Below are 14,647 nucleotides of genomic sequence, written 5' to 3'. Positions count from 1 at the left end.
CCCAGACAACCATATAAACAACGCGGCCGCCATCCTTCCATCCCACACACTACCCCCTCTCAACCCCACTCATCTCACCCCCCGCACTCTCCAAATCCCTCACAATCCCCTCCACCCCCGCAACCAACCCCTCAATCTCATCCCACTGCCCCTTCACCACCTCATACAACTCCGCATTCACACTCTCCAGCGTCTGCTCCTTTGCATTCAACCGTCCCTGCGCCGCCACCAAACTAGGCCCAAGATGCGCCGCCAATAAGTCCGCCGGCGGCAGTAAATGCGGTCTACACAACAACAACATTAGCCCATAATCCCCATCAATCCCCATCAATCCCCATCCACTCCACTCCATCGCAAAACTTACGCAACATTCCCCACCCCCCTCCCCTCCCCCCCCCCGTTCCCTCCTCCCCCTCGCCTCCCCAATCAAAACCTCCAACTCGTTCAACCTACCAAGCACCCCCCGCTCCTCAAGTATAGCCCCAAAATCGGCACGCGCCGCCTCGCGCAGCCGATCGACCATCTGGGCATGCACGGCGCGTAGTGCGTCGGGCGCGAGGGTCGACAGGAGGGGGAAGCAGGCGAGGAAGGTGGGGGCGGGGAGGGCGGAGAGGGTCGAGGAGAGGGCGGCGTCATGGAGGGTTAGGAGGGCGCGGGCGCGGGGCCCGGGTTCGATTGGGGGGACGGCCTGTGGTTCGGAGGGCGAAGGGTCTTGTGCTTCGGTGGGGAGGGAGGGGTCGGTGGCTGCGGTTGGCATTTTGTGGCGCGGCCGAGAGACCTGGTGGATATTGTTGGTCTGGGGGCTGCGATCGTGATTGTTCGGTTTGTGGATAGTGTGTGAGAGAGGTGAAGTCGGCTTGGGAGTTCTGGTGATGGTCAACGTTTCTGGTGATGGTGTTTATGGGCGCGAAACGCGAGGGGCGAGGCTGAGGTTTTGTGGGTTACTAACATGGGGCGGGGAGGTTTGGTGTCAGCCTTGTGGGGGATGTGAGAATTAAGGGATTGAGGTTGACGGGACTACAAATACCAGTCGGTGCTCGCTGGACCTCGAGAAAATATCAAGAACAAAGAAATACGATGAAGAAAATGGACCTGTTTTCTGTCGCTGTAATCAAGATTGGAAAGCAGGCGCAGCTGCCAGCGGGAGCCACGTTTGTTGGTGGTGAGAAGCACCACCAACAAACGTGGCTCACCGTTTCATGATGAGAACTTTTTTTTGGCTAGGATTGTAGGCACTTGTCGTCGATGAGCGTCTAACAAGGCAGGATTCGTTCCTTATTGCATCAATTACACTACAAAACGCAACGGAGAAGACCCGTTTAACTGGAGGCCGTTCTAATTGCCCTTGGCTTCCGCTGACTTTTGAGAGGTTGATCAGCATCCATTCCTCTGCTTGAGGTATCTCGCAGCTATCTTCTGTATCGTAACCATCTTTCCAAAATCATGACTCTCCAACGAGCTGCTCATTATCAAGGTGAATTTGGTATCATGTCTAGTTTCACTCAGTCGACAATGACCAAGCCCGGCTTATTGTCTAATTTATTTTACAACATATTACCCCAGAGGCTATTTTCGCCACTAGCACATAAAATAACACCACGAAACTGTGTGACCTCACCACCGCGCAGAAGTTCATAGCGAGCACCGACGTCGTCGCAAAAGCCAACTTGGAATCTATTTGTCTTGTTGGCGTATGGGTATTCTTGCCGCCATTATATTCTCACCGCTGGTAGTGTTTTGGTACCGGCGAGCATCCTGTCAACGGACTTCCTGTCACATGGTAATCGTTTGTTGGAACTATTCGCGCCGAGACTGTCTCATGTCCGTAGTTCGCCATGCTTGAAGCCGCAGTACCACCATTCTTTCCATTTTTTAGAGGGTTAATGACATGAGAGATTGTGCCGAGCGTGTCCTTTGCTTTGCGATATATCCTTCTCACGAAGGGCTCCTGCCTCTTCTTTCGGGTCCGAATATGGTCCAGTCGATAGATCGCAAGAAAAGGGAAGAACAGAATTTCGAATCATTTCCCCTTATCACGGTCCATTAATCACCCTGCGTTCCTTTTAGACTCTATAAGGCTCGTCACATTTAGCTGTCGATGCGGGTTGCCGGCCACCAATGCGAGCAGCCTTGCTTGTAGGTCTCCAGCAGTATTACGCCTCGGATCTTGCCGGGTTTCAAGGGATTTTTATAATATTATGCTTAATGTCTATTGTGATGATGTTATGGCACAATGTTATACTTTATAAGAAATCATCAAGGACATACGTGGTGGTGATGCTATTCTCACTAGCCAACCATATCACTCGGCGAGGCTGTACCCGTCCTCCGTTCCCGTTGTCCCGCCATCCAACTCACCTCAGACCCCTGTCCAGCTGGTAACCATGGCATCCACAGTGTTCTGTTTTGTACTTCGTCATTGAGACAGTATATCCCTATTCATATCTCACACTTGGCTTCGGCGACGTGGTTTTTCATTCCCTTTCACCAGTTGAGACATCTCGTCTAGTCACTTCGCCATATAAACAAACCCCACGCAAACGATACTCTCACCGCCGCTGCCAAACGAGGCTGGCTGGCCGTCATTTCCTCGGAAAAAGCGAAACTACATATCGTCGTCGCATATCTTGGACCCAGATTTCGGACTCAGATTTCGAAGATTATACTTAAACCTCAAGGCGCATTGAGGTAACTCTCATCCTACCGTCCGCCAGTTGGCGGCACCAGCCCTGCGATGGCGCCAGCTCCGGTCGATGGACTCTCGCCGCCCGGGAGCAGCACATACTCCTCAAATACCCTCTACGTCGGCGATGGAACATGGGACAGCCAGAGGAACACGTTCCTGCTCCCCAATTTGGTGGGACTGAATTTTGAGACGATGCGATATAATGGTAAGCGCATTCTCTTCCTGTGATGCTGACCTACTCCGCGCATTGCTGACGAGGTTTGTTTAGGCATGGGAAACCGTTTTGCATCGCAACCACAATACCATTACCTGATTAGAGCACATGGGATCATTGCGGTGATCGTATTTCTGCTCCTGATTCCGACTTCGATTTTGATGTCTAGGTTTTACGGCAAGATACCAGGACGTGGAGTGAGATTCCACATATACCTCAACATTCTTGCACTATTCCTCTCGACAGTCGTCTTTATTCTCGGATTCATGGCCGTGGGCCCCTCCCGCAGCCTCACAAACCCGCATCATGGACTTGGCGTCGCTATCTACGTCTTAATTCTCTGGCAGACCTTGGTTGGCAATTGGATTCGCAAGAAGTTCAAGAAGAAGATGTACAGGCGCCCTCCCATCAAATTGATGATCCATCAGTGGATGGGCCGAGCGACTGCGATCCTAGGGATTGTTCAGGTCCCGCTTGGTTTGGTACTTTACGGAAGTCCGAAGTGGACGTTCATCCTCTATACGCTGTGGATGACATTCCTCTTGATATTCTACTTCATCGCCCAACACAGGGCGTACGGAGACACACATCACCAACGGGGACATGGAGGACACCTAGAGGGCGGAACGGTTATTGAAGAAAAGAAGAGCGGTGGCTGGGGGAAGTACTTCGCACCTCTCGCAGCAGGCGCTGGCGCTGTCTGGCTCGGAAAAAAGTTCTCAAACAGGCACGACGATGACGATGAAGTGGTTCCATCTCGCCACGGTTCTCGACGCGACTCTCGACGCGACTCTCGACGTGACTCGGGCAGCTACTGTACCGAAGATGAAAAGCCAGACCACAAAGAGGGCGGAGGTCTCTTCAAGAAACTGATGCTCGGTGCGGCTGTAGCAGGCGCTGGCATTTTCGCTAAGAAGAAGTATGACAAGAGGAATGCGCACGACGACGAATATTCCGCTGTGGCTGGTGATACCCCAAGTCGCAGACCCTCCAGACGACATGACCCCATTGGGAGCGATTACACCGAATCTACCATTGAAGTCCGAAGAGCAGATGACCGCCCAGGATATAGCAAGCTTCTCCCTGCTGCCGGTGGCGCCGCATTGGGTGCACTGGGTGTAGCAGCTATTGGTGCTGCTAAACGCCCCAGGACACCACCGCCAGTTAAATCCCCACGGAGAAACCCAAGACGCGATAGCTTTGACACTTATACGTCCATTGCATCCCCATCTCGCGTCAATGAAAGTGGTGGGCATGGAGCTCGAAATGGTATCCTCGCCGGCCTGGGACTCGGTTGGTTGGGCAAGAAATTCAAGGATCGCAAGAACGATCGTGAGCAACAGCGCCTCGACGACATCCGCCGCCAAGAACTTGAGGATGAGAAGCGATTAGAAGCAGAGCGACGATATGGAAACCGCCCGCCGAAGTACACAGGAGATGGACACCGCCCGCCCAGGAGGCATGATTACGATGAAGAGAGTGACCTGAGCTCCGACTTCACAAGCCTCCATCCCCGCAGAACCGGCGACCCCTTGCCCCCATCAAACCTGGGCCCAGGCGGCGCACCACCAATTGTCGCACAAGGCAGCAGGCACGACATCGTTGATCCAGTTCCCATGCCTACCGGCCCACCTCGAGACGGCCACGACCGCTTCGAAGACCCTTATCTACCCCGCCGTCAAAGCTCGCGCTCTCGTCGCGACGCCGAAGCCGCAGCCGCAGCCGCAACCGCGGGTGCCGCCCTAGCAGCCACCGAAGCCGATCGCCGTCGCCACCGAAGCCGTAGCCAAGGCGGTGGATACCGTGACGATGAGAAGGACGGCTCTCGCCCCTCTGCCACAGTCAAGGTGCGCGTCCGTCCCGAGGACGTGACGTTACAACGCCTTACGCGTGAGGAGGCCGCGGAACGCGACGCGCGCAGACGGCGCAGACACTCGCTCTCGGACTCGGAGATCTCGGCGGGGCCTTCGGGCAGATACCGACGAGACGAGAGTGCCAGCCGGGCAGCGGCGGAGCGACGTGCAGAGAGGCGCGCAGAGGCGGACTTGGAGCCTCTAAGCCCACCAAGGCCGGCGTTTGCGAAGGGCAGGGCAAAGGATAGCGCGTATTACTCCGGACCGTCGGGTGGGAGCGGAAGGCCTAGTGGGCCCGAGAGTATAGGGAGTCCGGACAGTGGGCCCGCGTATAGTGGGATGAGTCCGACAGGGACGGGAATGAGTGAAGACCCGGCGGAGAGGCGGAGGAGGAGGAGAGCGGAGAGGAGCAGGGCGGGTAGCCAGGGAGGTCCGCCTGAGTTTACTTGAGGTGGTGGAGAGGGATGTAGGGATGGGCGGCGCATTTATGGTGTTGGAGCGTTTGATTTTGATTTAGGGGGGTTTTGGGACGATGGATAGGATACCCGTCTTCCGATGGTGGGATGGGATATGTACATGTATGAATTGGGATGTGTAATGTGCATATTTACAGCGCGAGGTCGCTGCTGTTAGAAGCATCCACATACATGAGATATGAGAATAGGAAGACGTTCATGTGCTCTGACAAGATTGTGTAGCTCCTTTACTTGTGAGAATAAATTATTCGGGTGTGATACCCTAAGTTCTTCCGCCTAAATCCAACGACTGTACTCCGGTGCAACCTTTGCGCGATATTATCGTGAGGTACGCGGCGCTGTGATAATGTGAGTCTATGGGAAGCAATTTATTGTACTCATACTCATGAGTAAATAAATCCTCGTACTCATACTCATACTCAGATACTCGCGAGTTACTCAAGTAACTCATGAGTATTCCCTAATTAGGATTAGCTTTGCTTAGTCAGCCCAAAATAGAAATAGAAATCTACGGCGGATAAATGGATTTGGGGAGTAGTAGGCCACTTCAGCTGTGATGTGGTGTAGCTTTAGCCTAGAGTAGTTAGTATATAGCGTAATATACGATAATTTGAAGCTGGAGATGTCGTCGTATATAGGTACATATGGTGATCCGCCTGTGATTCTGCCTATAAAAGTGATAATTATAATGCCAGGAAGCCAGAGCCAAGCCTGAGGCCGAAGCCGGAGACAGAGAACGAGGATGATATCGTTGTCGGGTCTTCTTGTCATCCTCGCAAGTATAGTAGAGGACAAAGAAGAAGAGCACCGAATATAGGCTCGGCGTCGTCAGTATCATCATCGCCGTCATATTCAGCAACGCCGGTGCATCTCATTTGAGAGTTTGGACGATCTCCAAGCACAGCAACTACTACTGTAAGCACTCCTCTTCTTTGCCCCTTTTCATTTATAATAACTAATTAACTATGTAAATAGGTTCTGAGATCCAGCAACTTACTATACTCTTTCAGCTCCATAATGTGCCATGGAGCGGTAGAGTACAGCCAGCACCATGGATGGCACTTTGTGTTGTATGTGCCCGGCTTGCATTTCCAGGGCGGTGGGTATCACTTGCTGATATATTCGGCTGCTCTATAGCCTGGTTAAGTACTGTATTTACAGATACAGTACTCTTCCTATATCAGTCTTACTCAAGGATGCTTCAATGGCACCCTCGACTTACATATGAGAAGTTAGAGGAGTTTGCAGTAGCTATTAAGAGAGTAGGGGGCGCAGATGGGGTTTGGGGCTTTGTCGATGGTACTTTTCGGTCTCACCAGCGTCCGCAAGAGCAAGATGCTCAGCGGCTCGTATTCTCAGGCCATAAACGGGCTCATGGAATCAACTACCAAGCAGTAGTAACTCCTGATGGTTTCACTAACAGGCCCGTGGCCTGGTCCTGTAAATGATTGGACGATGTGGTGGCGCTCTGGTGTAGAGGAGCATATACGAGAGGTAAGAGTATTCTATTATTATATTACAATACTAATAACCATCTAGGTTATGCAAGACCATGATCTATTATATCTCTATGGTGATCCTGCATACCAAGCAGGTTATGGTATGGCTTGCCCATGGGCGCACCCACAGGGTAGACACTTTCTTTCAGATGAAAGGAAGGCTTGGAATAGAGCCCTCTCTTCGGTCCAGATTGCTGTAGAACAGGTGTTTGGAGGAGTACAGGTTTCTATGGACATATACAGCATTTGGAAAGGCACTCCGTTCAGGATATCAGCCAGTTGGGGTTTACTATCCTGTTGCAGTTCTATTATCAAATTGCTTTATATGCTTCCGTCACACATCAGCATCTGGATCACAGTTTGTAGTGCCTCCACCATTAATAGAAGAGTATTTATCATTATAAACTATATACATGTATATCTATTATATCCCTTTCTATCCATCTGTACTCTGATGCGTTTGTTCTAATAGATGTAGTATTTGACTCACATCTGCACGTAGTTCTTGGAGTTTTGATTCAACACTCTCGATAGCTTTTGCGTTTGACCGCTCAGCAGCATCAGCGCTTGCTGAAAGCTCAGCAGTCCTTGTGATACTCTGAGCTATTTCAAGGATCGCATCTTTATGAGAGGGTGGAGGGGGGTCTTCAGTGCGCTGTTTCCGCTTTCGTCTTGGTTGAGAAGCTGAAGTTGATGGTGTCGGGGACTCGGAAATATGTAAGGATGCCTTCTCGTCTCTCACTCTAAGGAGCAGACTCTGAGTAGCTGCGGGTCACGTGTGATCATTTGGGCGGGCTAACCGAGTCGGATGGGTTTCGGGTACTTGAGGGAAATGACTCACGAGGTTCCCCCTGGTCACGTGTGATCATTGGGGTGGGCTGTAATGGTGGGTGCACCAGATGTGAGAATCTAGCCACCCAAGGAAGGGATGATTTTACTAAGACAACACACTGTCTTAGGAAACAGAGCCAAAGGGTCGTAGCTTAGACTATTCCACAACGCAGCAATCAGGTGTATGATGTAGTGGAGTGGTTTAGACAAGTTGTAACAAATGTTGAGTCTGAGAACTCAGGGATAAGTCAGAGGTTAGCACCTCACTGACTTTTCAGAAACAAGGAGTAACAAGATCAATGCTTGGAAGCTTGGAAAAGACGTGGAAGTATGTGATAGTCAATTTACTGTATTGTCTGCTTGCCCTTTCTTAAGGAAAGGGCAATCCTATTTATGCTAAAGGAGTGTAGTTCTCTCATTTTCCAAGACTTTCCATGACTAACCAGGCTTGGTAACTGTAGTCGACGTAAGAGAATCCCATAGAACCATCTCCTAGGTTCCTAGCCTATAGGAAGTGAAAGGAGGTCCAAGGTCAGAGTACTCCTATAGACAAATTATGTCATAACTTAACCAATCTTGTGGGTAACTAAAGAGCGATGACGTGTAATGAATCATAGACGGTTGTAGAAGCTTTTGGAGCTATCGTTCATGTTCCTAGGCCTCTAGTTGATAGAGATATGTCATGTGTAGTATTAGCCCAGTAACTAAGGAGTGATGTCATGTAACGAATCATAGAGGGTTGTAGAGATATGCTATGTGGTCATATCGGCCCAGTAACTAAGGAGCAATGACGTGTAATGAATCATAGAGGGTTGTAGCAATCATTGAGTAGTATTGCTCTTGTTGTTGGTGTGACAAGCCAAAATATGTATAGTGACTTGTAGGTTTGAGGAGGAGATTTCTAAGTTTGCTCTTGAGTTTGATAGCAAACTGAGTGCAACGAATGTCAGTATGACACTTGGGTGGCTAGATTCTCACATCTGGTGCACCCACCATTACAGTCAACTCTTGTCACTTCGCCAATCTCTCTTCCTATGCCACTCAATCCACTAAAGATATCAGCTCTCTATGATCAGGTAGCAAGGGCTGGGAATATACATGATGTGATGGCAATTTCAAACTTCCTGAATCCAGAAGAGGAGGTCAAAGTAGAAAAAGATGACGAAGCAGGTCAAGAACAAGTCTTACAAGACTTGATAGCAGAACATTTAGGTGTCTGCCAAACACAAGACGATGATGAAGAAGAGCAGCCTGAAGAGCCTGTCTACTCTATACAAGAAGCTCGAAAGGCTATGCAGGTTCTTATTAAGTTTACTGAAGGTAGTGCTGAGCTCCATACATCTCATTTAAGAGCAATGAGCGTCTAGAGCATGAATTGGAGGCACTGGACCTGAATAGGCGTGCTCAAAGCACTTTGGATACATGGATTATATAAGCTCTAATAATACGATTTATTCGATGGAACGATAATATTTGGTAGCACCAATTCAATCGTCTTAAAGAGGTTATACTGTATTTGGAGCTTCGCTTGTGCTCACCCTGATCTCATGCTACTCGAGTACCTCACGCCCACTATTCCAGAACACAGTTAGGGTTAGGTTGGGGTTTTACCCATTGGCAAGGCACAGCTTATGTACATCATGCGTGTCGCTCGTCGCTTGTCGCTTGTCGCTTCCAAGCATTCTGACACGTCACAGATCTCGTTGCAGCTTGTTTGGCTGAACCGGCGGCAGCACGCACTAGACGGACAGCCCATCCCCTACACCAGAAGCATACCGCTGTTTGCTCGTACTATGGCGCCTTGGACGAACAGTTCAAAGCCGAGCTCGGTAGTCAGAAACCGCCGACGTCCCCGCTCGGTGAAGCCTCGTCTACCATTGCCCCACACGCACCGGCCACCGGGAGGCGCGGCAGGATCAGGGGTGCCTGATCCTGCCGCGCCTCCGCCCAGCTTATCAACATACGACCAGGTGAAGATAAACTATTCGAGTACCGTCGATACGTACAAGAAGATTCTGTCCGCCTGACTGAGCCAAAAAAAAAAAATGCAGACCCTGCGGACTCCTTACACTCTGCAGACCTCGCATCGCAGCAGAACGCGATCGAACAGGACCCAGACAAACGATGGAAGCAGATGTGCCAGCTCGTCCAAGATGGCCTGCATAGGACATAGGAGGACACCAACGTGAAGCAAGGCATGAAAGACGGCATCCAGGCCACCACGGCCGTGAAGGAGGTCATGGCCAGGGCCGCGGCAGAAGCGGCCGTACAGAGCGAATCAGCGCAGTACAACACGCTCTCGATTAGGACTCCCTTGGCTCTATTGCTGAGACAGCCAAGTCGCAGAATGCCAAGCTTCACAGCATCAGCTCAGCTATTTGCGAGCAGGCTAGGCAGCGAGAGAGGATGCACAAGACCCGTGCGGACAACAAGTGCCTGGCGGATCTGTGCAGAACTGATCCTCGCCACGACAAAACACGTATCGAAGAGACCAAGGGCGGCCTACTCAAGGACTTGTACCGCTGGATCCTCGAACACCCAGACTTCCAATGTTGGCGCAATGACCCGCAGAGCCGGCTGTTGTGGGCAGGGGCAAGACGATGCTGCTTTGTGGAATCATCGACGAGCTGCAGAAGTCAATGGGCCAGACTGGCCTTTTGTCTTATTTATTCTGCCAGGCCACCGACTCGCGCATTAACAGCGCTACAGCCGTACTGCGAGGCTTGGTGTTCTTGCTTGTCGACCAGCAGCTATCACTGATCTCGCATGTGCAGAGGAAGTACGGACACGCAGGCAAAACGCTCTTTGAAGATGCCAATGCCTGGTTTGCCCTGTCAGAGATTTTTACAAACATATTGAATGATCCGAGTTTGCGCCTTACGTATTTGATTGTTGATGCGCGATGAGTGCATAATAGACTTGCCGAAGCTGCTGGACTTCGTCGCCCAGAAATCGTCTATGTCTCCAGCCGCAACTGGCCTAGCATCGAGGAACGTCTAGGGAGGGCAGGACATAAGGTGAGGCTGTGCCTCGAGCTTAACGCACAGTCTGTTTCTACGGCTGTCAGCATATATATCCGGCAACATAGAATCAATACGGGAGACTATAAGCCTCTGCGATTCGTTTCTTACCCTGCGAGAAAACACTGTCTACTTTGTGCATCAGTGAGCAAAGGAATTTCTGCTGGCTGGGGCATCTAGTACAGTTTTTCCGTCTGGGAAGGAAGAGGCACACTACTTCTCTTCTCGAGATCTCTCTAGGCCATTCCAGGACACTACGACGAGAAGTCTACGGCTTACGTGCGTTGGGATATCCTACCGAGCGGGTTGAGCAGCCGGACCCAGAGCCATTAGCAGCGTCACGTTACTCGTGTATTTACTGGGTTGATCACCTCAGTGATTGGAATCCCGACTCTTCTGTAAATCATAAGATCGCCCTGCAGGGTGGAGGCGTTGTCGACACATTCATAAGAAAGAAATACCTTTACTAGCTCGAAGCTCTTAGTCTTTTCAAGAGTATGTCAGACGGGGTGTTTTCAATGGCGAAACTCGAGGTTTTAATACAGGTAATCTTTGAATCAGCGATACTATGTATGGTTGACTCATGCTAACATGACATAGGGAAGACCAGATACATCCGTATTACTCGAGCTAGTTCGAGATACCCTGCCTGCAGACGCTCGAGATTGGCAAGCCTCTCATCAACATCTCATTCGATCTCACCGGCTGGTATCTTCACACCGACAGTGGTACAATGGCTCTTTGGGCATCATCGTCGTCATTGTCAAATCGAGCGAGTGTTGCAGATCCACGAAGTCCCCAATACTCTGGCTGGGCTTTAGGTGCAGACGGAGAGTGGATTACATATAATTCAGAAAACTGGGTGTGGCTACCTTCCGAGTACCGACCATCATGCTCGCCTTTGTCGGGGAATGCAATCGGCGTCGGCACTAGAAGTAGAAAGGTATGGATGTGCAGCTTCACAGTCGACAACATTTAATATTTAGAGAGCGTTGCGTTACGTTAAGAATATGGTCAATTAAATAGACAGATTGCCACGCTGACAAGGACACCGTCCTAGAGGAATACACTTAATGCAGCTCCTGCGTGTTGGATGAACATGATATTTGACGTGATACGCAACAGATGAGGACACCAAGGACAAGGTAAGTCTATAAATAAAAAGACAAAAACATAAACGCATCTGACCAATCATCCACACAAACGCAGCCGCCGAGTCTTTCGCCGCTCCCAATAATGTCATCTCTCCTTCCCCTTTCATAAAATCGATAGTACACTATTCTTATCCTTAAGCCATGGCCTCGGCACCACTAGTGGCAATAGCGTCCGCCCTGACCGCCAGGGGTCCACAGTCCAGACGACGCTGTGATGCAGCCTCGAGCGGTCGGCGTCGTGTGTAATTTCCTTATCTGCACACCACCGCGGTGGTGCTTCTCCGCCCTAAACACATCAACACAACAACACAACAACACAACAACACAACAACACAACATCACAACATCACAACATCACAACATCACAACATCATGTCAGCATCAGCGTGTGCAGATGAGGAAGTGGTCAGCTCACCTTGAGAAGGCTTCATCAGTCCATGCGGGACCGCCACTGCATCAGGGGCCGAGGGTGCCTCGCGGTTTGGGTGGTGTCTGACGTTGAGCCGTGCGGTGCAGATGGGGCTAGGGGGGACGTGGACAGGCCCACTTGAGCTCCGTTAATCAATATATTTGTTTGGCGATGGGTGAGGGGGATTTCGTCCCTCGCCACAGCCTTTGGCCTCTATACTCTCTTTAACTATCGTCACTCGTTTGAAAACGTCGTATCTATCCTAGTCTTACGGAGTAGATTACCTGTTCGTTTCGAACCCCCCCCACGCCGCGTTTCGCGCAAACACTCGTTCCAAGACATTTCGCGACGATCACTTGTTCCAGACCACGAATCGTCGACCCAAACACCACCTCGAAACAAAAGAAACCCGAAAAAGCTATCCGGAGCTCCTGATAAGCTCAGGCTCAGTCCGGCCTCACGGCCACAAAACACATCTCTTCCTCTCTGCCACAGAGGAAGACGACACCGTACTCGCGCATCTCACCCACGGCACCGTGTCGTGCACCGCACCCAGATGCCCTCTCCAAAACCATAGGCGGACCACGACATGCCCACGCGCCCTGCGCTCCTAAGCATGCCCTCGCCATCCCTCCTTCCCCCACGCAGGCGGCACGCCTACCTCCTGCGCTCTCTCACCTCCCTGGTCTTGCTCACGGTGTGCTTAACATTCACGCTCGCGCTTGCGGCGAGGCCGCCGACGATACCGGATACGCTTGTCCCGCCTGCTGACTGGGATTTGGCTTCCTACTCCGGTGACCTCCTGAAAAGGGGGTATGTTGACCTCGAACTACGGAAGGAGGATGAGAAGGATAAGGATGAATCCACCGCGACTTCTGCACCCTCCAAGAGCTCCAGCACCATCTCCGGTACGCCCAGCGTAGCAACCGCCACGCCAACAAACACAGCTGTAGAACTCCCAAAGCCATTCGACAGCAACATCGGCGCCAACTTCGCATCAGAAGAATGTGCCGTCTTCATCGCCAGTTTCCTCGCCAACCCCGAATTCCAAGCCTGCTACGCCGTCTCCCTTCTTCTCGAGGTACTTTTCCGCCGCCCCCCCCCCAACATCAAGCAAGGATAACAAGCTAACAAGTGTCATAAAGTCCTCCCAAGCCTTCTTCCAAACGCTCCGCTCCCCCTTCCTCACCACCGCCTTCCTCGACCACTCCTGCGCCGCCCCTGCATCATGCGCACCCTACCTCTCCTCCCTCGCCTCCTCCCTAAACAGCACCTGCCGCCTCGACCTCTCCGGCTCCAACCCCACCGCCACCATGGCCCTAACCGGGCTCCTCGCCTACCCCTCCCTGCGGACCGCAACCTGCTTAAAATCCTCAACCGGATCCTACTGTTTCGCCGACGCGATCACAAATTCTACGTCTGATGAGGACGCGTATGTGTATTACCTGGGGGTGGGGAATCAGTTACCGGCTACCACGAGCATGACGTGTAATCAGTGTTTGAGGGATGTGGTGGGGGTGTTTGGGGCGGCGGCGGCGAATAGGACGAGTCCGGTGGCGCGGGTGTATGCGGAGGGGGCGCGGGTGGTTAATGGGGTGTGTGGGAAGGGGTGGGTTAATGAGACGGTGCCTATGGCGTTGACGGGCGCGGCGGCCTCACCCCGAGGGTTTGGGGGTGTGGTTGTTGCGGTGATGGTGGGGGTGATGATGGTGGTGATGTGAGGGTTTGGTTGGAATACAGGTGATATTAGAATGGGATGGGTTTTATTATATATATTCTGGCGGGCGTTTTTTGGGTTAACAGCCGGGCGCTGGGGTGGGTTTTGGGTTCAGCGGGAGTATATCGGCGTTGTGTTTCATATTTTTCCGTCTGATAATTCTTGGGGAACGCGGAAAGAAAAGAGAATTTAGAAACAATGGGTCTGCATGTGGACAGGGGGAGTGGAAACAAAAAGGGGGGGTTGGGCGGCTTGTTTCTGCCTTTGAAGCCTTTATAGTCGCCGTCTTTTTATCTCTACTCCGATACTTAATCGGAACCGACCCTATTGCATAGGGTCGGGGTAAGTAAAGAGCATTCGCCGCTGCGCTCACCGCCACTTCGTATAGTATCCCCATCCATAGCCTCAACATATGTATAACTTTTAATTTATATCCTACAACTATGTAATTGAAATGGAAGACCCTATTCTATCCGATGCTCGTGAATGGCTTGCGGCAAACCCATCTGAATCCGTTGCCGCCGCAAGCCGGATTTTCAAAGTATCAAAAACGCTTCAATCATCAATTCCTCATAGTAAGCTCCTTACAATTGCTTAAACGAAGGCCCTTAAAGAGTGGATAACTACGCAATATAATCAAGGGCTTGGAGCTACGAGGCAGATGACATTTGCTACCGTTTGCCATATTCGACGGCCAAAACCACCGCCTTCATATAGTTGGCTTATGAAATTCATTAAGAATGACCTTCCTAATTTTCAAAGAAGCCTATTGCTCTACAGCGTGTTCA

At 51.2% G+C, this 14,647-nt stretch overlaps 5 protein-coding genes across 5 annotated transcripts; 4 read left to right on the top strand and 1 right to left on the bottom strand.

Annotated features, from left to right (window-relative positions):
- Positions 1-49: 49 nt before the first annotated feature.
- On the bottom strand, positions 50-2,262 carry VC83_08203 (uncharacterized protein; the record flags this gene model as incomplete). The annotated part of the gene is made up of 1 exon (XM_024471759.1): positions 50-2,262. Exon 1 carries the CDS (start codon positions 755-757, stop codon positions 50-52), a length of 708 nt encoding a protein of 235 aa, XP_024320641.1. The 5' UTR covers positions 758-2,262.
- A 63-nt stretch (positions 2,263-2,325) lies between these two features.
- On the top strand, positions 2,326-5,669 carry VC83_08202 (uncharacterized protein). The gene is made up of 2 exons (XM_024471758.1): positions 2,326-2,891; positions 2,955-5,669. The coding sequence occupies exons 1-2, from the start codon at positions 2,735-2,737 to the stop codon at positions 5,201-5,203; spliced, it is 2,406 nt and encodes an 801-aa protein (XP_024320584.1). The 5' UTR covers positions 2,326-2,734; the 3' UTR covers positions 5,204-5,669.
- A 2,996-nt stretch (positions 5,670-8,665) lies between these two features.
- VC83_08201 (uncharacterized protein) lies at positions 8,666-9,732 on the top strand (the record flags this gene model as incomplete). Its single annotated transcript, XM_024471757.1, has 3 exons — positions 8,666-8,879; positions 9,257-9,481; positions 9,530-9,732. The coding sequence occupies 3 exons, from the start codon at positions 8,666-8,668 to the stop codon at positions 9,730-9,732; spliced, it is 642 nt and encodes a 213-aa protein (XP_024320622.1).
- Positions 9,733-10,159: 427 nt separating this feature from the next.
- HETE1 (Vegetative incompatibility protein HET-E-1) lies at positions 10,160-10,465 on the top strand (the record flags this gene model as incomplete). Its single annotated transcript, XM_024471756.1, has 1 exon — positions 10,160-10,465. One exon carries the CDS (start codon positions 10,160-10,162, stop codon positions 10,463-10,465), a length of 306 nt encoding a protein of 101 aa, XP_024320585.1.
- Positions 10,466-12,082: 1,617 nt separating this feature from the next.
- Positions 12,083-14,298, top strand: VC83_08199 (uncharacterized protein). The gene is made up of 2 exons (XM_024471755.1): positions 12,083-13,223; positions 13,288-14,298. The coding sequence occupies exons 1-2, from the start codon at positions 12,732-12,734 to the stop codon at positions 13,861-13,863; spliced, it is 1,068 nt and encodes a 355-aa protein (XP_024320512.1). The 5' UTR covers positions 12,083-12,731; the 3' UTR covers positions 13,864-14,298.
- Positions 14,299-14,647: the final 349 nt, after the last annotated feature.

The sequence above is a fragment of the Pseudogymnoascus destructans genome (genome assembly GCF_001641265.1).
Source record: "Pseudogymnoascus destructans isolate 20631-21 unplaced genomic scaffold scaffold_25, whole genome shotgun sequence".
Lineage (NCBI taxonomy): Eukaryota > Fungi > Ascomycota > Leotiomycetes > Thelebolales > Thelebolaceae > Pseudogymnoascus > Pseudogymnoascus destructans.
The sequence above is the reverse complement of the archived record's forward strand: the minus strand, read 5'-3'. Positions and strand labels throughout refer to the sequence as shown.

Bases quoted from the DNA above. Each gene is read 5' to 3' on its own strand.
- VC83_08199 (XM_024471755.1), top strand. From the start codon at position 12,732: ATGCCCACGCGCCCTGCGCTCCTAAGCATGCCCTCGCCATCCCTCCTT. The intron at 13,224-13,287 runs GTACTTTTCCGC...AGTGTCATAAAG, and splicing joins CCGTCTCCCTTCTTCTCGAG to TCCTCCCAAGCCTTCTTCCA.
- VC83_08202 (XM_024471758.1), top strand. From the start codon at position 2,735: ATGGCGCCAGCTCCGGTCGATGGACTCTCGCCGCCCGGGAGCAGCACA. The intron at 2,892-2,954 runs GTAAGCGCATTC...AGGTTTGTTTAG, and splicing joins TGAGACGATGCGATATAATG to GCATGGGAAACCGTTTTGCA.